The following is a 25,456-nucleotide window of genomic DNA, read 5'->3' as shown; positions in this document are numbered from 1 at the left end:
TCTCACTGTTGACAGTAACTGGAGTAAACACCTTATTCTGCTGTGGATGGTCAGGAATCTAACAGAAATCCACCCACTCACAGTGAAACCATCCCAATCCCCACCCCCACCCCCAGTTCCCACCCCATAGATTTTGTCCTTTTTTATATTCATTCATGGGATGTGGGCGTCTCTGGCATTGTTTATTGGGATGTCAAAAAGGGCAGCTTAAAGCAGCACTGCTACCAAGAAAAGACAGGCTGTAACAATTGCTAGGGTTCTGAATGAATGAGAGATGCATGTGTGTTTTCCTGTACTTATCTTCCCTCTAGTCCCTCCCTCCTTTCCATTTCCTGATTTACAGCTATTTCTGGGATGTTACTTGTATCTTCTGCAGTGAAGATTGATGCAAAATACCTGTTCAATTCATCTGCCATCTCCTTATTTTCCCTTATTAATTCCCCAGACTCACTTTCTAATGGACCAGCATTCACTTTGTTAACACTTTTCTTTCTCAAATATCTACAGAAACTCTTACTTTCTGTTTTTATATTTCTAGCTAGCTTTCTCTCGTATTCTAACTTTTCCCTCCTTATCAAGCCTTTCGTCATTCTTTGCTGTTTTTTGCTGTCATCTGACCTGCCTCCCATCTTTGCACAATTATAGGCTTTTTTTAAAAGTTTGATACTATCTTTAACTGTTTTAGTTAACCACAGATGGCGGGTCCCACCCTTGGCATTTTTCTTTCTCGTTGGAGTATATCTATTCTGTGTATTCTGAAATATTTCCTTAAATGTCTGCCACTGCATCTCTATTGACCTATCCCATAACCTAATTTGCCACTTTACATTAGCTAGCTCTCATAATTGTCCTTATTTACGTTCAAAATACTAGTCTTGGACCCATTCTTCTCTCCCTCAAACTGAATTAAAAATTCAATCATATTATGGTCGCTGTTACACAGGGGCGTGTTTACTATGAGATCATTAAATAATCCTATCTCTTTGCACAATACCAGGTCTAAATAGCCTGCTGTCTGGTTGGCTCTAGAATGTGCTGTTCTAAGAAACTATCCCGAAAACATTCTATGAACTCATCTAGGCCACCTTTGCCCATCTGATTTGTCCAGTCTATATGTAGATTAAAATCCCCCGTGATTATCGACATACCTTTCTGACAAGTGCCATTATTTATTCCTTTATACCCTGTCCTACTATGTGGTTACTGTTAGGGGCCCTGGACACCACTCCCACAAGTGACTTCTTGCCTTTATCATTTCTCATCGCAACCCAAACCACTTCTACATCCTGGTTTCCTGAACTTAGGTCATCCCTCTCTATTGCACTAATACTATCATTAATTAATAGAGCTACACCTTCACCCTTTCCTACCTTCCTATCCTTCCTAAATGTCAGGTACCCTTCAATATTCAGGTCCCAATCTATGTCATCCTGCAGCCATGTCTCTGTAATGGCTATCAGATTGTACTAATTTCCATTGGCGCTATCAGTTCATCTGTTTTGTTTTTAATGTTATGTGCATTCAGATACAGAGCCTTTAGTTCTGCCCTTTTATTATTTTTGTAATGTCTAGCCTTGACTGCTGATTTACTTGGATTTGTACTCTCTATCCCTTCCTGTCATGGTCTGTTTATCATTTTCCATATTAATACCTATTTCTCTTGCCTTTTCTCTACTCTTTGATTTATGGCATCTTCTCAAAGTCGATCCCTGGCCCCCACTATTTAGTTTAAAACCCTCTCTGCCTCCCTAGTTACGCGGCTCGCTAGAATACCAGCTCCAGCACGGTTCAGGTGTAGACCGTTCCAACAGTACAGCCCCCACTTTCCCCAGCACTGGTGTTACAACCAAGGTGGGAACAGTGCACAGTCTTTCTCTAGTTCCACCTCTCCAGAGGTCATAACATAGATTTAAATATTTACCCAGTTACTGATGCGGCCAATTATATACTCTACTTTTTATCCCAGAATAAAATCCACCAAACAGGTTTCTTTAATAAACAACAAAATTATTAATTTATTATAAAGCAAGACTTAGTCAATAAAGATGCAAAGCTTTAAACACACAGTCTGAAATATGACAGTAAATATATATATTCCCTTCTAAATACCCAACACACACACACCCTCACTCACTCACTCACTCACTCTCCTGGGGGATGCAAATCAGCTCAAGACTTTCAACACTTCAATCAACTATACTGCTCTGCAAATTGCTTGTGCATTTCCTAATATTATGCAATGAATTATGTTCAATATCTCCCTGCTCTCAGTCAACTATTTCATTAAGAACTGAAACTCTATTAGGCAGAATGAAGAACGTACACAAATAAGGTTTGAAGTGGCTTATTATTAGTTGAACAAATACAAGATAGAGCTTTCCGAAGTTGTGTCGGTCTCTTTCCCCAAGCTGATGTAGATCAGTCATGCCTGGCCTGATTTTATTAAATTATCTCATGCATGTCACTCAGGAGAAATTAGAGAGCTTTCATACTCAAGTCACATTTGAACTGAAAAACCAGTAACGACAGGGCGGCACAGTGGCGCAGTGGTTAGCACCGCAGCCTCACAGCTCCAGGGACCTGGGTTCGATTCCGGGTACTGCCTGTGTGGAGTTTGCAAGTTCTCCCTGTGTCTGCGTGGGTTTTCTCCGGGTGCTCCGGTTTCCTCCCACAAGCCAAAAGACTTGCAGGTTGATAGGTAAATTGGCCATTATAAATTGTCACTAGTATAGGTAGGTGGTAGGGAAATATAGGGACAGGTGGGGATGTTTGGTAGGAATATGGGATTAGTGTAGGATTAGTATAAATGGGTGGTTGATGGTCGGCACAGACTCGGTGGGCCGAAGGGCCTGTTTCAGTGCTGTATCTCTAATCTAAAAATCTAATCTAGACAGTATTGTACATTCTCAAATCGAATCATAAGTACCAACTGCCACACTCACTGTCTAATCCCCCCACCAGCAGTTTACAGAAGATAGAGGCAGTACTGGAAGGAGCAGCAGACAGTGGGTTTGACTTGGGTGGGCAAGGAAGTAAGATCCTAAAATCCGATTCTCAACCCAAACCCACATCCAAGCCGCCCACTTCCAGCTTTAACTGAGATGGGAAAGTGATCAAACCCTCCAAAGGAGGCGTGTTCACACTTTAAACATGAGAATGAGACTGTGAGCCTTGTTGTTGTTCAGCTTTTCAACTTTAACTCTGGCCAGCCAGGTTTCCCGAGCCTCAGGAAACCCAGAAATTACATCCAGGAGAGTACAGGCGGATCAGGAGGAGAGGCTTTTACATCTACCTCCTGGATCTAGCATGGTACCCTGAGGAAGCCCTGCGATCAGTCATCCACTGCCTGAAATCCCACCCCCCCTCAGCCAGGCCTCCGACTTCCCTCCAAGCCTCTGATGAGCCCTCATCAGATTGGCAGAAACCCTGGGATTGTCCAGCCCCCTGATCGATCCCTCCCCCACAACATAAACCCCTTCTCCACCTCCAATTTGCCCCCTTGCCCCGATCTCCCACTCCTGAATTGATTACCGTACTTGCCCCCTTCCCGATTGACCACCCCCACATTCTCCCCCAGTGTGGGGGGGAGGGGGGGCACCTACCTTGTCCTACAGCCTCCGCTGACCTGCCCCCCACTCAACTAGAAATGAAGTCGGTCAATCAGGCCGGCCTGTGGGCGGGGAACCGATTGGTGATGTCACGAGCACTCCACTGCATGTGGGGGAATCCCAATTTATGGGTACCCCACGCCTTTCTGACACCCCCCCCAACCCCCACCTCTACACTCCCCGCATCCCCCCAACTCCCAGTGGGTCAGGTAGGTAAACAATCCAGGCTGTGCACACCACCGATAACACATTTTCGTAACAATTTTCGAAATCAATTTTTAAAAAATTCTTTTTATGGGATGTGAGCGTCGCTGGGCATTTAATGCCCATCCCTAATTGCCCTTGAGAAGGTGGTGGTGAGCTGCCTTCTTGAACCGATGCAGTCCATGTGGGGTAGGTACACCCACAATGCTGTTAGGAAGGGAGTTCCAGGATTTTGACCCAGCGACAGTGAAGGAACGGCGATATAGTTCCAAGTCAGGATGGTGCGTGACTTGGAGGGGAACTTGCAGGTGGTGGTGTTCCCATGCATCTGCTGCCCTTGTCCTTCTAGGTGGTAGAGGTCACGGGTTTGGAAGGTGCTGTCGAAGGAGCCTTGGTGCGTTGAATGATCCAGAATGAGGCCAATCAGCACATTTGCCAGTGAATATCAGCTAACATCTCCTTATGGTATCTCCTGTGCAGCACTTTGGAACGTTTTATTACATTAAAGGTGCTAGATAACTATAAGTTGTTGTGGAGACAGGGGTGAAGAGGGGCAACGAAGGCAGTCGTGGTGACAATCTTTTTATATAAACATCTTCTTGCCATGGAACACACAGTGAGTAGGTCCATCAAAGGAAGTTATCAGATTAGCTAACCTCTTCCTATTAACCTACCTCGACTGGAACATTCCAGGCCATGTAGACATGACTTTTGAACTCGTCCATCCAGACCTCCGCTACCCTCAGTGCGTTTCTGCGGACATGGGCAGTGAGATCCTCAGTGTAAGGTTTGTGAGCTCTCTCAATGTGAGCGAGCCTGGAACAAGGGAGAACCTCGACGCTGCCCCCACACTGCCAGACCTGTGGAGAGACACAGCAACCGTAAACTCCTTTAACAGAATTAAATATTGTTCCCGTGCACAATGCTGTAAAAGATTAGATGGCAGAGAGATACCACGAACAAGAGGGGACCATCGGGAGTCAGGTTTGGAGCTATCCAGAGGTGGGTTAGAACCTGAGATATTCTGGGCAGGATTTTCCCCACTGGCTCAGAACTCTGGCATCAAGGTCAAATGGGACTCAGAAGGTCCACTTCTGTGGGGAACAGCGATTTTCCCTGAATTGGCCAATTAGTGGCCAGAGGCCAGGCTGGCCATCCAATTAAGGGGGAGCTCTCGAAGTTGGAGAACACAAGAACACACAAGAATTAGGAGCAGGAGTAGGCCACCCCATGCCTCGCTCCTGCTCTGCCAATCAATAAGACCATGGCTGATCTTAGCTGGGCTTAACTCCACTTTCCTGCCTAACCCCATAACCCTTGACTCCCTTGTAGATCAAAAATCTGTCTAACTCAGCCTTGAATATACTCAATGACCCAGCCTCCACTGCTCTCTGGGGAAGAGAATTCCAAAGATTATTGACCCTCTGAGAGAAAAAAGTTCTCCTCATCTTAGTCTTAAAAGGGAGGTCCATAATTTTTAAACCATGTCCCCTCGTTCTAGTTTCCCCCACAATGGGAAACATCCTCTCAGCATTCACCTTATCAAGACCCCTTAGAATCTTATATGTTTCAATAAGACAGGAAACAGAGAGTAGTGGTTAATGGATGTTTTTTGGGCCAGAAGAAGGTTTTTCCTTGTTTTTCGTGATATATATTAATGTACTAGACCATGGTGTACAGGGCACAATTTCAAAGTTTGCAGATGATGCAAAACTTGGAAGCATTGTGAACTGTGAGGAGGATGGTATAGAACTTCAAAAGGACATAGACAAATTGGTGGAATGGGCAGACAGGTAGAAGATGAAGTTCAATGCAGAGAAATGTGAAATGATCCATTTTGGCAGGAAGAACATGGAGAGACAATATAAAATAAAGGGAACAATTCTAAAGGGGGTGCAGGAGCAGAGGGACCTGGGTGTATATGTGCATAAATCATTGAAGGTGGCAGGACAGGTTGAGAGAGCAGTTAATAAAACATACAGTATCCTGGGCTTTATTAATAGGGGCAGAGAGTACAAGAGCAAGGAAGTTATGTTGAACTTGTAGAAGACACTAGTTCGGCCTCAGCTGGAGTATTGCGTCCAGTTCTGGGCACCGCACTTGAGGAAAGACGTGAGGACATTGCAGAGAGTACAGAAAAGATTCACAAGAATGGTTCCAGGGATGAGGCATTTCAGTTATGAAGATAGATTGGAGAAGTTGGGACTGTTTTCCTTGGAGAAGAGAAGGCTGAGAGGTGATTTGATAGAGGTATTCAAAATCATGAGGGGTCTGGACAGAGTAGATAGAGAGAAACTGTTCCCACTCGTGAAAGGATCGAGACCGAGAGGGCACAGGTTTAAGGTAATTGGCAAAAGGAGCAATGGCGACCTGAGAAAAAACTTTTTCATGCAGTGAGAGATTAGGATCTGGAATGCGCTGCCTGAGAGTGCAGTGGAGGCAGGTTCAATTGAAGCATTCTAAAGGGAATTAGACAGTTACCTGAAAAGGATGAATGTGCAGGGTGACAGGGAGAAGGTGGGGGAATGGCATGAAGTGAATTGCTCACTTGGAGATCCAGCCCAGACACAATGGGCTGAATGGCCTCCTTCTGTGCTGTAGCAATTCTGTGATTCTGATTCTCTGAAAATCACCTCTCATTCTTCTAAACTCCAATGGGTACAGGGCCAACCTGTGAAGCCTTTCCTCATACGATAACCCCTTCACCCCAGGAATCGGCCAAGTGAACATTCTCTGAAATGCTTCTAATGCAAGTATACAGGACCAAAGAACCAAAGAACAATTACGGCACAGAAGGAGGCCATTCAGCCCATTGTGTCTGTGCCGGCCAAAAAATCTAGCCGCCCGATCTAATGCCACCTTCTAGCACCTGGTCCATAACCTTGCAGGTTACAGCACTTCAGGTGCATGTCCAGGTACCTTTCAAAAGAACTGAGAGTTTCTGCCTCCATCACTGTTCCTGGCAATGAATTGCAGACACCCACCACCCTCTGGGTGAAAAAGTTTTTCCTCATGTCCCCTCTAATCCTTCTACCAATCATCTTAAATCTGTGCCCCCTGATAATTGACCTCTCCGCTAGGGGAACCAGGTCCTTCCTGTCTACTCTATCTAGACCTCTTATAATTTTGTACACCTCTATTAAGTCACCCCTCAGCCTCCTCTGTTCTAAGGAAAACAATCCTAGCCTATCCAATCTTTCCTCATAGCTGCAACTTTTGAGCCCTGGCAACATTCTTGTAAATCTCCTCTGTATTCTCTCCAGAGCAATTTTGTCCTTCCTGTAATGTGGTGACTAGAACTGTACACAATACTCCAGCTGTGGCCTAACCAGTGTTTTATACAGTTCCAGCATTACATCCCTGCTTTTGAATTCTACACCTCGGCCAATAAAGGAAAGCATTCCATATGCTTTCTTCAATACTTTATCCACTTGTCCTGCCACCTTCAGAGACCTGTGGACATGCATTCCAAGGTCTCTCATCTTGCTTAAGTAAGGAGACCAAAACTGGGCCAATAGGAGGCCCTCCAGCACTGAAGAAGCTGCAGGCTGCCTTTGCAGGTAAGGAATTGAGAGGGTGCCTCCATTTTCTCCAACTCCCTCTCTACAACCTTTTAAAGTTTGAAATAAAAAATAGAATTAGCAGTTGGGCCACTTGTGGAGGGGTGCCTGGAAGCTGATGGAACATTTCAGTCAGCCTCTGACCCCCTGACCCCAACCTGTAACAGGCCTTTAAACAGGCTTAACCGGCTATGTGCCACTTGCGGGCGTATAGCACTGCCGTGCTCTCCCTGTGCCCCCTGCATCGCACATCCAGGGAAATAGCCTGGAGGGGGGATGGTGCCAGGGAAATGGCACGCTGGCCAGCGGTACAAAATTCTGCACCCTCCCACCTCCATGCATGCCAACATCAGGGCCTAAAAATTCTGCCCTCTCACTCATTGGCAGGAATGTCACCACTGCACCAAGACCTCATTCTTGTGTGAGTTTGGGTAGACTGTATTTCAAATACACTTTTCAGTTGCAGTAATATCATCATTAACTCACTCATTGCTGCCAAGCCCCATTGATGACTTGTGCTACACAAGTAGGTGCCATATTAGAAAGTATTTACAGCACTGAAACAGGCCATTCTGCCCATCTGTTCCGTGCCAGTGTTTAAGCTCAACGCAAGCCTCCTCCCACCCCCTCCTAATCTCACCCTATCGGCATATCCATCTATTCCTTTCTCCCTCATGTGCTTATCCAGCTTTCCCTTATATGTATCGATACTATTCACCTCAACCACTCCCTGTGGTAGCGAGTTCCACATTCTCACCACTCTCTGGGGAAAGGAGTTTCTCCTGAATTCCCTATTGGATTTATTGATGACTATCTTATATTTATGGCCACACTAGTTCTGGTCTCTCCCACAAGAGGAAACATCTTCTCTATGTCTACCCTATCAAACCCCTTCATAGTTTTAAAGGCATCTACCAGGTCATTCCTTAGTCTTCACTTTTCTAAAGAAGAGAGCCCCAGCCTGTTCAGCCTTTCACACAGGCAATTGTTCAGTCTGCCCTCGAGATGTTTCTATGCTTGGAATAGATGCCAGAGGCTGCTGCTTCACCTAGTGATTGTCTTGCTTGACTACAGCCAACGTCTTAACACGAGTTTCCCTGCTGAGCTTTGCAGACATCCCGACTCTTATAAGTTCACTGCGAGAGACACAACCTCTGAGCCTCACTCATGATCTCCTGCTGGGACTTCCAAATCACGCGATACTGTTCTTCTAAACACAAACACACGGCGCGAAAGAGGACGAGGGGCAAGAGGGAGAAAAACGCAGCAGGGAGAAAGAGTAGACACGCCTTGTATAAATTAACAGTAGTTCGCGTTCCTCCCATACGAGTAGCTGACAAGGTGGCCACTCCCGAAGCTCCTGAATACTAGGCCTTCCTCGTGGTGACAAAAACATTGAAACTAGGAGCAGGAATAGGCCATTCAGCCCTTCGAGCCTGCTCCTCCATTCATTATGATCATGGCTGATCATCCAACTCAATAACCTGTTCCTGCTTTCCCCCCATATCCTTTGATCCCTTTCGCCCCAAGAGTAATGGGACCTTAGCAGCCATGGTTTTCAACAGTGAGTCTCACAAATACTTTCGGTGTGAGGGGACAGAAGGTGGGAAGTCAGCTGCTGCTCTGATACTCGGGTATATACAATTTGGACACATGCGGATGAGCAAGTGCGATTATAATACTGCTAAACCTGCTGAGTATTTCCAGCAATTTCTGTTTATATCAATCTCATTTTGGATTAATTCTTGCAATCGTGGAGAGTCAGTTTCACTTACGTAAATCTTCCACCACGTTGCAATAATGCAAATTCTTTGCATGTTTAAATAACACTGAGAAACCGGGCTGGGTTTGTACAGGTCTGCAAAATATTCCCGTAAATGTCAGGTTCAAGTGTAAGAGAATTGTAGGCAAGCAAACTTGTGTGCTTATGGAAAGTTATTTGTTTTAATTAAAATAATAACCAGGTTTGAGCCTGTTAAAATTGTTAATGGGTCAAGACTGCTGTTCGTGCTGATTTGACCAATAACAGTTTGGATTGGATGTGTCCTGTGAACTGATTGGTTATAAATGCCATTAACAGGCAATCTTTAACGACAGAACGAGGAGGGCAAAACAAAATAAAGGATACAATTCGAAAGAGGGTTCAGGAACAGAAGGACCTGGGGGTAAATGTGCACAAATCAATGAAGGTGGCAGGGCAGGTTGAGAAAGCGGTTAATAAGGCATATGGGATCCTGGGCTTTATAAATACAGGTACAGAGTACACAAACAAGGAAATTACGGTGAACCTTCATAAAACACTGGTTCAGCCTCAAATGGAATATTGTGTCCAATCGGGGCATTATATTTTAGGAAGGAGGTGAAGGCTTTCAAGAGTGTGCAGAAAAGATTTATGAGAATGGTTCTGAGGATTAGAGACTTCAGTTATGTGGATGGATTGGGGAAGCTGGGATTGTTCTCCTCAGAGGGGAGAAGGTTGAGAGGAGATTTGATAGAGGTGTTCAAAATCATGAGGGGTCTGGACAGAGTAGATAGAGAGAAACTGTTCCCATTGGCAGAAAGGTCCAGAACCAGAGAGGTGATTAACAAAAGAAGCAATGGCAACACGAGGAAAGACTTTTTTACGCAGAGAGTGGTTCAGATCTGGAATGCACTGTCTGAGAGTGTGGTGGAGGCGGGTTCAGTGAATGTTTAGGATCTGGAATGCACTGTCTGAGAGTGCGGGGGAGGCAGGTTCAGTGAGTGTTTAGGATCTGGAATGCACTGTCTGAGAGTGCGGGGGAGGCAGGTTCAGTGAGTGTTTAGGATCTGGAATGCACTGTCTGAGAGTGCGGGGGAGGCAGGTTCAGTGAGTGTTTAGGATCTGGAATGCACTGTCTGAGAGTGTGGTGGAGGCAGTTTCAGTGAGTGTTTAGGATCTGGAATGCACTGCCTGAGAGTGCGGTGGAGGCAGGTTTAGTGAGTGTTTAGGATCTGGAATGCACTGTCTGAGAGTGTGGTGGAGGCAGGTTCAGTCAGTGTTTAGGATCTGGAATGCACTGTCTGAGAGTGTGGTGTAGGCAGGTTCAATGAGTGTTTAGGATCTGGAATGCACTGCCTGAGAGTGTGGTGGAGGCAGGTTCAGTGAGTGTTTAGGATCTGGAATGCACTGTCTGACAGTGTGGTGGAGGCAGGTTCAGTGAGTGTTTAGGATCTGGAATGCACTGCCTGAGAGTGTGGTGGAGGCAGGTTCAGTGAGTGTTTAGGATCTGGAATGCACTGCCTGAGAGTGTGGTGGAGGCAGGTTCAGTGAGTTTTTAGGATCTGGAATGCACAGTCTGAGAGTGTGTTGGAGGCAGGTTCAGTGAGTGTTTAGGATCTGGAATGCACTGCCTGAGAGTGTGGTGGAGGCAGGTTCAGTGAGTGTTTAGGATCTGGGATGCACTGCCTGAGAGTGTGGTGGAGGCAGGTTCAGTGAGTGTTTAGGATCTGGAATGCACTGTCTGAAAGTGTGGTTGAGGCAGATTCAGTGTGTGTTTAGGATCTGGAATGCACTGCCTGAGAGTGTGGTGGAGGCAGGTTCAGTGAGTGTTTAGGATCTGGAATGCACTGTCTGAGAGTGTGGTGGAGGCAGGTTCAGTGAGTGTTTAGGATCTGGAATGCACTGTCTGAGAGTGTGGTGGAGGCAGGTTCAGTGAGTGTTTAGGATCTGGAATGCACTGTCTGAGAGTGTGGTGGAGGCAGGTTCAGTCAGTGTTTAGGATCTGGAATGCACTGTCTGAGAGTGTGGTGGAGGCAGGTTCAGTGAGTGTTTAGGATCTGGAATGCACTGTCTGAGAGTGTGGTGGACGCAGGTTCAGTGTGTGTTTAGGATCTGGAATGCACTGTCTGAGAGTGTGGTGGAGGCAGGTTCAGTGAGTGTTTAGGATCTGGAATGCACTGTCTGAGAGTGTGGTGGACGCAGGTTCAGTGTGTGTTTATGATCTGGAATGCACTGTCTGAGAGTGTGGTGGAGGCAGGTTCAGTCAGTGTTTAGGATCTGGAATGCACTGTCTGAGAGTGTGGTGGAGGCAGGTTCAGTGAGTGTTTAGGATCCGGAATGCACTGTCTGAGAGTGTGGTGGACGCAGGTTCAGTGTGTGTTTAGGATCTGGAATGCACTGTCTGAGAGTGTGGTGGAGGCAGGTTCAGTGAGTGCTTAGGATCTGGAATGCACTGTCTGAGAGTGTGGTGGAGGCAGGTTCAGTGAGTGTTTATGATCTGGAATGCACTGTCTGAGAGTGTGGTGGAGGCAGGTTCAGTGAGTGTTTAGGATCTGGAATGCACTGTCTGAGAGTGTGGTGGAGGCAGGTTCAGTGAGTGCTTAGGATCTGGAATGCACTGTCTGAGAGTGTGGTGGAGGCAGGTTCAGTGAGTGTTTATGATCTGGAATGCACTGTCTGAGAGTGTGGTGGAGGCAGGTTCAGTGAGTGTTTAGGATCTGGAATGCACTGTCTGAGAGTGTGGTGGAGGCAGGTTCAGTGAGTGCTTAGGATCTGGAATGCACTGTCTGAGAGTGTGGTGGAGGCAGGTTCAGTGAGTGTTTAGGATCTGGAATGCACTGTCTGAGAGTGTGGTGGAGGCACATTCAATCATGGTTTTCGAATGGGAATCGGATAATTACCTGAACAGAAAAGATTTGCAGGACCATGGGGAAAAGGCTGAGTTACTCTTACAGAGAGCCAGCACGGACATGATGGGCTGAATGGCCTCCTTCTGTGCTGTAATCAGTCTATGATTCTATATTTAAATGCACCAGAATGTTATTGGAGTTAAATCTATCCTTTCTTCCCTTTCTCAGCAGGGTAATAGTCCTCAGATTGCTACTATAAGTATCTACCTGTTTTCTTACAAGCATTATTAAAGCACTTGTTACATGCAGCATGTTTCTATTATGAGTGTTATATAGTATTATAATTTAGACGGGGGTCCGTGTTAGAATTGTAAGGTTTACGTTTGAAAAAAATAGCAACTCATGATTTATGCAACAAATTTCTTGAATTTTAAGAGCTTGCTTCTTGATTTATGAGATGCTGGGTTTGGCAGTCCTGGGTTTGCCATGGATTTGACACTGATCAGATTGAAAGGAGAAATCAACTTGGTTCCAGTCTCGTATGGCAATGAACAGTAATCAGCCTGTCACAACATGTTGTGAGAGAAGTAATCAAGGCTCAGGTTACAAAACACAAACTCTGATAAAAAACAGATATCCGCGACCTCTACCACCTAGAAGGACAAGGGCAGCAGATGCATAGGAACATCACCACCTGCAAATTCCCCTCCAAACCACACACCATCCTGACTTGGAACTATATCACCGTTCCTGCACTGTAACTGGGTCAAAATCCTGGAACTCCCTTCCTAACAGCACTGTAGGTGTACCTCCACCACCAGGACTGCAGAGGTTGAAGAAGGCAGCTCACCACCACCTTCTCAAGGGCAATTAGGGATGGACAATAAATGCTGGCCTGGCCAGTGACACCCACATCCCAAGTATGAAAAAAGTTACACTAAACACTTCAATAACAATTAGCAATTCCCTTGTTAATCCTGAGTCATAATTAACACCAGGTATTATTCTAATCCTATACCTTTTCTAATTGGACACAAAATTGGCTCTGTGGCAGGAAACAAAGGGTTATTGTTGATGGGTATTTTTGCGACTAGAGGGCTGTTTCCAGTGGCGTTCCGCAGGGCTCAGTGCTGGGTCCCCTGTTCTTAGTGGTATATATTAATGATTTGGATGTAAATGTCTGGGGCATGATCATGAAGTTTGCAGACGACACAAAGATTGGCCGTGTGGTAGATAGTGAGGAGGATAGCTGTAGACTGCAGGAAGATATTGATGGTCTGGTCAGATGGGCAGAAAAGTGGAAAATGGAATTCAACTCGGAGAAGTGTGAGGTGATGCATTTGGGGAGGTCAAACAAGGCAAAGGAATACACTGTTAATGGGAAAATACTGTGGAAAAGCCTGTCACTCTGGAATTGGCCTTTATAGCCAATCCAGGAGCTGCTTCACAAACCACTGACCACCTCCAGGCGCGTATCCATTGTCTCTCGAGATAAGGAGGCCCAAAAGACTGAGAAGTGTAGAGGAAGTGAGGGACCTTGGAGTGAATGTCCACAGATCCCTGAAGGTAGCAGGGCAGGTTGATAAGGTGGTTAACAAGGCATATGGAATCCTTTCCTTTATTAGCTGAGGTATAGAATACAAGAGCAAGCAGGTTATGCTGGAACTGTATAAATCATTGGTTAGGCCACAACTTAAGTACTGTTTGCAGTTCTGGTCACCTCATTACAGAAAGGATGTAATTGCACAAGAGAGGGTACAGAGGAGATTTATGAGGATGTTGCCAGGACTGGAAAAATGCAGCTATGAGGAAAGATTGGATAGGCTGGGGTTGTTCTCGTTGGAATAGAGAAGGCTGAGGGGAGATCGGATTGAAATGTACAAAATTCTTTTGGATAGAGTGGAGGTGAAGGGTCTGTTCACCTTAGCAGAGAGGTCAGTGACGAGGAGGCATAGATTTAAAGTGATTGGTAGAAAAATTAGAGGAGAGATGAGGAAAAACTTTTTCACCCAGAGGATGGTGGGGGTCTAGAACTCACTGCCTGAAAGGGTAGTTGAGGCCGAAACCCTCAACTCATTCAAAAGAAGTCTGGATATGCACCTCAAGTGCCGTAATCTGCAGGGCTACGGACCAAATGCTGGAAGGTGGGATTAGAATAGGTGGATCGTTTCTCGGCCAGCACAGACACGATGGGCCAAGTGGCCTCTTTCTGTGATGTAAACTTTCTATGATTCTATGATTCTAATTTCCCAGTTCCCTATCTCCAATGTGCATGCACAGTGTAATTATTCTTTTCAATGGGACAGTTAGTCTTTATAAGATGAGAAAGCTAATGCAAGCCCTGTAAAATGTCATTTTGAAGTGAACTTTCAGAAATGAATCACCTTATTGCTTTAAACATAAGTTATCAGAGTGTTACCATCACATCCAGCAATCTCAGCCGAATGTTCTGATTGCAGAGACAAGGAAAGGTCATGCACAGTATGCTCAGGATTCATAGAATTAGACAGCACAGAAGGTGCACATTCAGCCCATCATGCCTGTGCTAGCTCTTTGAAAGAGTTATCCATTTAGTCCCATCCCCCGGTTCTTTCCCCACACTTCTACAAATGTTTCCCCTTCAAGCATTTATCCAATTTCCTCTTGAAAATTACTATTGAATCTCCTTCCCTTTCAGGCAGTGCATTCCAGATCACAAGTCTCTATGTAAATGTTTTGGGATCACTCCAAGGAAGAGAAATTTTCCCCCCACCCTCCATCAGCATGCCTTCTTTCTACCTCCCCTGGTCCCACAGAGGAAAGTAAAACAGCTTTCTCAGCCTCCTCTGTCCCGGGTTGGATCGGGTAGGAAAACTGCAGTGGATTTCCAGCTCAGGCCTGGGTTCAAATTTCAGCTGAGTCTGGATATCAACAACAACAACAACAATTTGCATTTATATAGCACCTTTAACATAGTAAAACTTTCCAAGGAACTTCGCAGGAGCTTTATCAAACACAATTTGACATTGAGCCACAAAAGGAGATATTAGGACAGGTGACCAAAAGCTTGGTCAAAGAGGTAGGTTTTGAGGAGCATCTTAAAGGAGGAGAGGTGGACAGGCAGAGAGGCTTATGGAAGGTATTCCAGAGGTTAGGGCCCAGGCAGCTGAAGCCACGCCACCAATGGTGGAGCGATTAAAATCAGGGATGCACAAGCGGCCAGAATTAGAGAAGCGAAGAGAACTCGGAGGGTTGTAGGGTGGGGGGAGGTTTCAGAGGTAGGGAGGGATGAGGACATGGAGGGACTTGAAACAAAGGTGAGAATTTTAAAATTGAGGCATTGGTTAACCGAGGGCCAATGAAGGTCAGCGAGTAGAGTGGGTGATGGGTGAACGGGACTTGTGCGAGTTAAGATAATGGGCAGGATAATGAGTTTTGGAGGCTGGGAGATGGGAGGCCAGTCAGAAGCACATTGGAATCCTTAAGCCCGGAGGTGACGGGTATGAAGGAGGGTTTCAGTTGCAGATGAGCGGAGGCAGAATGAAAGCGGCTGGTTTTGGGTGGGTATTCTTGCTGCCTGTTCAGGACATCTGGTTCCAAGTGGGGACAGCGGGATCGTGGAGCATCCTGGATGGGTAAGTAACTCGACCTATTTAACTGCATACCCACCCCATCCTTTCAGTTACAAATTCATTAAACACGGAAACTATTTAAAGCAAAGGGTACTCTAATCCAAGCTGCATCATGTATCTCATCTCTACGTTTTTGGCACAGGACATCTTACTTCAGTGCCAATGGAAGAAGATGGCACAGTGTAGAAAACAAGCAAATAATAATAACAGATAGAAAATAAAAGAGTTCTATTTCTATCGTGCCTTGCATGATCTCAGAACGTCCCAAAGTGCCTTACATCCAAGGAAGTACTTTTGAAGTGTAGTCATTGTTGTAATGTAGGAGATATGGCAGCCAAATTGTGCACAGAAAGATACCACAAACAGCAATGAGATAATCTGATTTTAGTGATGTTGGTTTTTGGAAGGAATCCGGACATAATAAGTAGTTAGAAGGTTAAAAGAGTTATTTTCCGAAAAAATTAAAAGCAGGGTTAAAAAGTAGGTTTCATAGGCATGCCCGTAACAAGTCCCTGTAGACAAGGACTCTAACACCCTGTGGTCAAGGACACAGCATAATTGCCTCTTCCTAGAACACAATGGCAGGTTCTGAGAAACAGGAACTCGCTCATAAAAGTCATGAACATCGTCACCTCAGTAATGGGTCTGATAATACAGGTTTCATAAATAATCACTGTAAAGTTACCACAGTTTAACAATTGATAACATGATTTTCTGCAGTTGGACCTAAATCACCTGTTAACTGAATCTGGGAAGCTAAGTTATCATCTCGCAGGAAGTTTACCACCATTTGCAACTTCCGGCATCCTTCTTGCTGTAAGGATGTTGACCATCATGTCCACTCATAGCTTCCTGTCAGCTCAGCCTTTTCTTCGAAATTAAATAATGTGGATTTCAACTAAAAATTAACAGAGATGTATTAAGGGGCTAATCATTCAGGACTGAGATGAGGAAAAATTACTGCACTCAAAGGGTTGTGAATCTTTGGAATTCTCTACCCCAGAGGGTTGTGGATGCTCCATCGTTGAATACATTTAAGGCTGGGATAGATAGATTTCTGGTCTCGCAGGGAATCGAGGGATATGGGAAGCTGCAGGAAAGTGGAACTGAAGCCCAAGATCAGCCATGATTGTATTGAATGGTGGAGCAGGCTCGATGGGCCATATGGTCTACTTCTGCTCCTATTTCTTGTGTTCTTGTGAAGATTTTCGTCTTGCACTCATCAGGACAATACACAGAAATGCCAATGTAAGGCAAACAACAACTTTAGACTGTATAAGAAGAGAGTGCAGATTGGCTGGCAAGTGAACTCTGATTGGTGGAGGCGTTGCCATGGAGAATGCACCAGTATACAATGACTGACAGTTAACTGCCAAGCTTTGTTTGCAATTTAAACTAAGCAGCTTGACTCTGATTGGTCAAGGCATTGCCCTGAGGAATGAACCAGCGAATGCCTGTCACATATTTTGTTCAACTGAAACAGGCACACTCTCTTCTCATATAGTATAAAGTTGTTATTTTCCCTTACATTGGTATTCTTGCAGATTGTCCTGATGAGTGCAAGACGAAAAGCTTCAACAACATGTCTCTATTTTACTCAAGTTCTGTACTACCAAACTAATTAAAAATTAACAGTTATATAGCCTTATTTGGGAAATAGAGGGGACGAGCTTACTTGCAAAGAGGAAACACCCCCATACATAAAAAAGACTAGATTTCCAGCTTAGAAACATTATAAATATTGGAACCACACAACGAATCTTTAAATTCATTGGATTCACTCCAACGTTCCTCACAATAAAGGTACGAGTTACAATGGTGCAGCGATGATATTCTCCTCTTAATTGAGATAGAGGTATCTCGCTAAACTCTGTAGATTTCTACTCAGGGATTTAAGGTAAATGCTACTTTAAATGTTGAAGGTTAACTCAAATATTATACTGTCAAAATATTTAGACTTAATAATTGGATTTTCGACTAGGAACAAAACTATTATTTCTTTCTCTTCCCAGAACAAATTACATTGTAATTGACTTTCCCACAAAATGTGAATTGCATGTTTGGTTTTTTAATAAACTATTAGATACTTTAGAAATTATATTGTCTCATCACAGAATCACAGAATCTTTACATTGCAAAGGAGGCCATTCGACCCATCGTGTCCTCACCGGCTCTCTGAAAGAGCTACTCCCTCAGTTACATTGCCCTGCACATTCTTCCTTTGCATATATCTGTCTAACTCCTTTTGAATGCTTCATATAGTCTTCCATATCACTAAAGTGTGAGCCCATCTCTGTACACTCTTTAGTGGGGAGGTACATTATTGAGGAGAGATGCCGGGACCCTTATAATATCTGGGTTGTTATAATCTGGCTAAAACTTGTTAAAAAGGCTATCTGGAGGATGGTATTCTCAGCTGGTTCCTTTCCTTTGGGGAGAATTAGATCAGTGCTCAGACCCATTCAAGTTTCTGTGAGATCTGTCTTTCTCACCCATAAGTGAGAGTGATCATCTGGGGAGTAAACCTGATTCAGGATAGTTCCAAAAAGGGGCGAGGATTATAATCCACTTCAGTTGAAGGATAAATATAGGCTCGCACAAAGTACGGCCATGGGATCTTTTACATCCACTGACGAGGACTGATAAAGCATCAGTTTATATCTCATTCGAAACACAGTGTCGCCGACAGTGCAGCACTACCTCAGTACTGACCCACCGACAGTGCGGCACTACCTCAGTACTGACCCTCCGACAGTGCGGCACTACCTCAGCACTGACCCTCCGACAGTGCGGCACTACTTCAGTACTGACCCTCCGACAGTGCAGCACTCCCTCAGTACTGACCCTCCGACAGTGCGGCACTCCCTCAGTACTGACCCTCCGACAGTGCGGCACTACCTCAGCACTGACCCTCCGACAGTGCAGCACTCCCTCAGTACTGACCCTCCGACAGTGCAGCACTCCCTCAGTACTGACCCTCCGACAGTGCGGCACTACCTCAGTACTGACCCTCCGACAGTGCAGCACTCCCTCAGTACTGACCCTCCGACAGTGCAGCACTACCTCAGTACTGACCCTCCGACATTGCAGCACTCCCTCAGTACTGACCCTCCGACAGTGCAGCACTCCCTCAGTACTGACCCTCCGACAGTGCAGCACTACCTCAGTACTGACCCTCCGACATTGCAGCACTCCCTCAGTACTGACCCTCTGACAGTGCAGCACTCCCTCAGTACTGACCCTCCGTCAATGCAGCATTCCCTCAGTACTGATCCTCCGACAGTGAAGCATTCCCTCAGTACTGACCCTCCGACAGTGCAGCACTTCCTCAGTACTGGCCCTCCAACAGTGCAGCCCTACCTCAGTACTGACCCTCCGACAGTGCAGCACTCCCTCAGTACTGACCCTCTGACAGTGCAGCACTCCCTCAGTACTGACCCTCCGACAGTGCGGCACTACCTCAGTACTGACCCTCCGACAGTGCAGCACTCCCTCAGTACTGACCCTCCGACAGTGCGGCACTACCTCAGTACTGACCCTCCGACAGTGCGGCACTACCTCAGTACTGACCCTCCGACAGTGCAGCACTACCTCAGTACTGACCGCCCGACAGTGCGGCACTCCCTCAGTACTGACCCTCCGACAGTGCAGCACTCCCTCAGTACTGACCCTCCGACAGTGCGGCACTCCCTCAACACTGAACCTCCGACAGTGCAGCGCTTCCTCAGTACTGACCCTCCTACAGTGCAGCACTCCCTCAGTACTGACCCTCCGACAGTGCGGCACTACCTCAGTACTGACCCTCCGACAGTGCGGCACTCCCTCAGTACTGACCCTCCGACAGTGCGGCACTACCTCAGTAGTGACCCTCCGACAGTGCGGCACTACCTCAGTAGTGACCCTCCGACAGTGCAGCACTCCCTCAGTACTGACCCTCCGACAGTGCGGCACTACCTCAGGATTGACCCTCCGACAGTGCAGCACTCCCTCAGTACTGACCCTCTGACAGTGCGGCACTACCTCAGTACTGATCCTCCGACAGTGCAGCACTCCCTCAGTACTGACCCTCCGACAGTGCAGCACTACCTCAGTACTGACCCTCCGACAGTGCGGCACTACCTCAGTACTGAACCTCCGACAATGCAGCGCTCCCTCAGTACTGACCCTCCGACAGTGCAGCACTCCCTCAGTACTGACCCTCCGACAGTGCAGCACTCCCTCAGTACTGACCCTCTGACAGTGCAGCACTATCTCAGTACTGGCACTCCGACAGTGCAGCCCTACCTCAGTACTGACCCTCCGACAGTGCAGCACTCCCTCAGTACTGGCCCTCCGACAGTGCAGCCCGACCTCAGTACTGACCCTCCGACAGTGCAGCACTCCCTCAGTACTGACCCTCCGACAGTGCAGCATTCCCTCAGTACTGACCCTCCGAGAGTGCAGCACTCCCTCAGTACTGGCCCTCCGACAGTGCAGCACTACCTCAGTACTGACCCTCCGACAGTGCAGCACTCCCTCAGTACTGACCCTCTGACATTGCAGCACCCCCTCAGTACTGACCGTCCGACAGTGCAGCACTCCCTCAGTACTGACCCTCTGACATTGCAGCACTCCCTCAGTACTGACCATCCGACAGTGCGGCACTCCCTCAGTACTGACCCTCCGACAGTGCAGCGCTGCCTCAGTACTGACCCTCCAACAGTGCAGCACTCCCTCAGTACTGACCCTCCGACAGTGCAGCACTACCTCAGTACTGACCCTCCGACAGTGCGGCACTACCTCAGTACTGACCCTCCGACAGTGCGGCACTACCTCAGTACTGACCCTCCGACAGTGCGGCACTCCCTCAGTACTGACCCTCCGCCAGTGCAGCACTATCTCAGTACTGACCCTCCGCCAGTGCAGCACTATCTCAGTACTGACCCTCCGACAGTGCGGCACTACCTCAGTACTGACCCTCCGACAGTGCGGCACTATCTCAGTACTGACCCTCCGACAGTGCGGCACTACCTCAGTACTGACCCTCCGACAGTGCGGCACTACCTCAGTACTGACCCTCCGACAGTGCGGCACTACCTCAGTACTGACCCTCCGACAGTGCAGCACTCCCTCAGTACTGACCCTCCGACAGTGCGGCACTACCTCAGTACCGACCCTCCGACAGTGCAGCACTACCTCTGTACTGACCCTCCGACAGTGCGGCACTCCCTCAGTACTGACCCTCCGACAGTGCGGCACTACCTCAGTACTGACCCTCCGACAGTGCGGCACTCCCTCAGTACTGACCCTCCGACAGTGTAGCACTACCTCAGTACTGACCCTCCGACAGTGCGGCACTCCCCCAGTACTGACCCTCCGACAGTGCAGCACTCCCTCAGTACTGACCCTCCGACAGTGCGGCACTCCCTCAGTACTGACCCTCCGATAGTGCAGCACTCCCTCAGTACTGACCCTCCGACAGTGCAGCACTACCCCAGTACTGACCCTCCGACAGTGCGGCGCTTCCCCAGTACTGACCCTCCGACAGTGCTGCACTATCTCAGTACTGACCCTCCGACAGTGCAGCACTGCCTCAGTACTGACCCTCCGACATGGCGGCACTCCCTCAGTACTGACCCTCCGATAGTGCAGCACTCCCTCAGTACTGACCCTCTGACAGTGCAGCACTCCCTCAGTACTGACCCTCCGACAGTGCAGCACTACCTCAGTACTGACCCTCCGACAGTGCGGCACTCCCTCAGTACTGACCCTCTGACAGTGCAGCACTCCCTCAGTGCTGCACTGGAGTATCAGATTTTGATTTTTGTGTTTACGTGTATGAAGTGGGACTTGAAACCACAACCTTCTGACTGAAAGTTGCCAGTCCTGCACACTGAGCTGCAGCTGAGACTAAATATGAATTCATAGGCCGGACTTTCTCGCTGCCCCAGGGGGTCGGATGGTGGTGTGGGGCGGCCTAAAATTGAGCGGCAGTCGTCGGGAGGTCTACCTGCTCCGCTTCCACCTCCGGACATGTTTACGGCATCGGGCAGGGTGTGGGAAACGGCCCGCCCGCCCGAGGCCAATCAATGGCCTTAAGTGGCCACTTAGCAGCCACTTAAGGGCTCTCGCCCGCCTCCACGGGTATTTTACCAACGGCAAGCGGGTGTGCTGGGGGACGTGAAAGGCCGCTCAGCGATAGCTGGTGGCCTTTCCGCGCCCCGGTGTGGGGGCATGGCTGTCGGGCACAAGGTACCCGATTGAGGGCCCCACCCGCCTCCCAACACACCCCCGGGACCCAGGACACCCCCGCTTCCCCCAAATGTCCACTCCAGCCTCACCAGGGAAGGACCGATCCCCCTGGTGAGGCACGCCCCTACTTCCCTCCTCAATGCATGGCCTCGGCTGAGCTGCAGTCCCAGCAGTGGCCACCGCTCCCGGTGGCGCTGCTGAGACTAAGAGCTGCGGCCCGCTGATTGGCCGGCAGCTCACTGAGGCGGGACTTCCTCCCTCAAGCGGGTGGAAGCCCCACCTTGGACAATTAAAGCCCGGGCACCCATAAAATACGGGACGGGGACCCCCGGGCTAGGCGGAAGTGGGTTCATCACCGACTTTCACGTCGGAGTCCAGCTCCCGTCCATCCACCATAAAATCCCGGCCATGGACTTCAATAATTTGGAAAGAATTAGACATAATTTAAAAATTATTCTTGAAAAAGCAACACAGGGATAAATTTAAATGAATCAACCCTTAAATATTTAAAACATGCATATTTTGAAAGATCCAAACCTTTTTTTGCTTGTATGAGATGAGTTTCTTTGCTTTTATTTCCCTGAACAGGGTCTACCTCATTTAAGTGAAGTCTCTGTACACCTCACCACTTAAAAACACTGTATCTCAGCAGCTGGAATGTACAAGGCAGCTCTCAGGAGACTCAGAACATTAACAAGAAGGCAAACTAGAATCTTTACCTGAGGCTCTCCTAAACTTTCCAACTGCTGCAAAACCTGCTCCAAGCAATGGTCTACGATTGGCGGAGCAATTGTGTTTATTAGACTGTTAATCTCTCAATTAAAAATATACCTTTGTAAAGAGATAAAGAGTCAGAGAGAGACAGAGAGAGAGAGACAGAGTGAGTCAGATAGAGAGACAGGGAGACAGAGTGGCAGCACAAGAGACAGAGACATGCAAAGACAGATAGAGCGAGAGAGAGAAAGAGAGAGAGACAGAGACAGAGAGAGAGACAGAGGCAGAGAGCGAGAGAGTGAGTCAGATAGAGAGACAGGGAGACAGACAAAGCGAGAGAAAGAGAGACAGAAACAGAGAGAGACAGAAAGGCAGAGTGAGAGAGAGGAAAAGAGAGACAGAGACATGCAAAGACAGAGAGACAGAGAGAGACAGAAAGACAGACAGAGCGAGAGTGAGAGGCAGAGATAGAGACAGACAGAGGCAGGGTGACAGAGGGAGTGAGACAGGGAGACAGATAGAGTGGCAGCACAAGAGACAGAGACATGCAAAGACAGATAGAGCGAGAGAGAGAGACAGAGACAGAGAGAGAGACGGAGGCAGAGAGAGAGACAGAGGCAGAGAAACAGAGATAGAGACAGTGAGACAAAGAGAGAGAGACAGACAGAGAGACAGAGATAGGGAGAGAGACAGACAGAGAGACAGAGAGAGAGACAGAAACAAAGGATGGAATCTTCCCAGCCCTGAAAAGGCAGGTTTGGATGTGGGACCGGGACAAAATTGCAGGAGCTGTGTGTTGGCTCGGCTCCCCGACATATTCCCGCCTCCAATCAATCTTGTGGAGATAGGCTTTAAGCGGCAGAGACCACCTGCCTGTCAGCAGCCAATCGCCAATTCGGGACTCACTAAAGGCCAAAATTCAGGTGCTGGTGGGATTCTCCAGGTGTCAGACACAGCACACTCCACCCTGCCAGCAGCCTCTGACACATGCAAGGTCAACACCCTGAAATATCCCAAATGCCTCAAATATTTCAAAGTGTAGAAGATTCTGCCCAGAAAGAGTGAGAGAGTGAGAGAGCACAGAGAGACAGAGAGTGAGAGAGAGAGAGACAGAGGAGGGAAGAGAGACAGAGAGTGAGAGAGAGAGAGAGAGAGACAGGGCACAGAGAGACAGAGAGAGAGAGACAGAGGAGGGAAGAGAGACAGAGAGTGAGAGAGAGAGCGAGAGACAGGGCACAGAGAGACAGAGAGTGAGAGAGAGAGACAGAGGAGGGACAGAGAGACAGAGAGTGAGAGAGAGAGAGACAGGGCACAGAGACAGAGAGTGAGAGAGAGAGACAGAGGAGGGAAGAGAGACAGAGAGTGAGAGAGAGAGAGAGAGACAGGGCACAGAGAGACAGAGAGTGAGAGAGAGACAGAGGAGGGAAGAGAGACAGAGAGTGAGAGAGAGAGAGAGAGACAGGGCACAGAGAGACAGAGAGTGAGAGAGAGAGACAGAGGAGGGAAGAGAGACAGAGAGTGAGAGAGAGAGAGAGAGACAGGGCACAGAGAGACAGAGAGTGAGAGAGAGAGACAGAGGAGGGACAGAGAGACAGAGAGTGAGAGAGAGAGTCAGAGAGCACAGAGAGACAGAGAGTGAGAGAGAGAGAGACAGGGCACAGAGAGACAGAGAGTGAGAGAGAGAGACAGAGGAGGGACAGAGAGACAGAGAGTGAGAGAGAGAGACAGAGGAGGGACAGAGAGACAGAGAGTGAGAGAGAGAGTCAGAGAGCACAGAGAGACAGAGAGTGAGAGAGAGAGACAGGGCACAGAGAGACAGAGAGTGAGAGAGAGAGAGACAGGGCACAGAGAGACAGAGAGTGAGAGAGAGAGAGAGAGAGACAGGGCACAGAGAGACAGAGAGTGAGAGAGAGAGACAGAGGAGGGACACAGAGACAGAGAGTGAGAGAGAGAGTCAGAGAGCACAGAGAGACAGAGAGTGAGAGAGAGAGAGAGACAGGGCACAGAGAGACAGAGTGAGAGAGAGAGAGAGAGACAGGGCACAGAGAGACAGAGAGTGAGAGAGAGAGACAGAGGAGGGAAGAGAGACAGAGAGTGAGAGAGAGAGTCAGAGAGCACAGAGAGACAGAGAGTGAGAGAGAGAGACAGAGGAGGGAAGAGAGACAGAGAGTGAGAGAGAGAGAGAGTCAGAGAGCACAGAGAGACAGAGAGTGAGAGGGAGAGTCAGAGAGCACAGAGAGACAGAGAGTGAGAGAGAGAGAGACAGGGCACAGAGAGACAGAGAGTGAGCTAGAGAGACAGAGGAGGGACAGAGAGACAGAGAGTGAGAGAGAGTCAGAGAGCACAGAGAGACAGAGAGTGAGAGAGAGAGAGAGACAGAGGAGGGACAGAGAGACAGAGAGTGAGAGAGAGAGAGAGTCAGAGAGCACAGAGAGACAGAGAGTGAGAGAGAGAGAGAGACAGGGCACAGAGAGACAGAGAGTGAGAGAGAGAGAGAGAGAGACAGGGCACAGAGAGACAGAGAGTGAGAGAGAGAGACAGAGGAGGGACAGAGAGACAGAGAGTGAGAGAGAGAGTCAGAGAGCACAGAGACAGAGAGTGAGAGAGGGAGAGACAGGGCACAGAGAGACAGAGAGTGAGAGAGAGAGAGAGAGACAGGGCACAGAGAGACAGAGAGTGAGAGAGAGAGACAGAGGAGGGACAGAGAGACAGAGAGTGAGAGAGAGAGAGTCAGGGAGCACAGAGAGACAGAGAGTGAGAGAGAGAGAGAGTCAGAGAGCACAGAGAGACAGAGAGTGAGAGAGAGAGACAGAGGAGGGACAGAGAGATAGAGAGTGAGCTAGAGAGACAGAGGAGGGACAGACAAAGAAAAGGACACAGAGAGATAGAAGGAGAGAGACAGAAAGACAGATGTGCATACCTTTAAAAGGATATTCTC

General features: G+C 47.8%; 1 protein-coding gene across 1 annotated transcript in view; it reads right to left on the bottom strand.

The window, feature by feature from the left end:
- galnt18b (UDP-N-acetyl-alpha-D-galactosamine:polypeptide N-acetylgalactosaminyltransferase 18b) overlaps positions 1 to 25,456 on the bottom strand; it is a 472,052-nt gene that overhangs the window by 105,558 nt on the left and 341,038 nt on the right. The window contains exon 7 of the mRNA XM_068046700.1: positions 4,487 to 4,672. Within this exon, the coding sequence (XP_067902801.1) occupies positions 4,487 to 4,672 (186 nt within the window). The remainder of the gene's footprint in view (positions 1 to 4,486; positions 4,673 to 25,456) is intronic.

Source organism: Heterodontus francisci, chromosome 14, assembly GCF_036365525.1.
Source record: "Heterodontus francisci isolate sHetFra1 chromosome 14, sHetFra1.hap1, whole genome shotgun sequence".
NCBI classification, from domain to species: domain Eukaryota; kingdom Metazoa; phylum Chordata; class Chondrichthyes; order Heterodontiformes; family Heterodontidae; genus Heterodontus; species Heterodontus francisci.
Note: the sequence above shows the minus strand (reverse complement) of the source record. Positions and strands in the feature narration are given on the sequence as shown.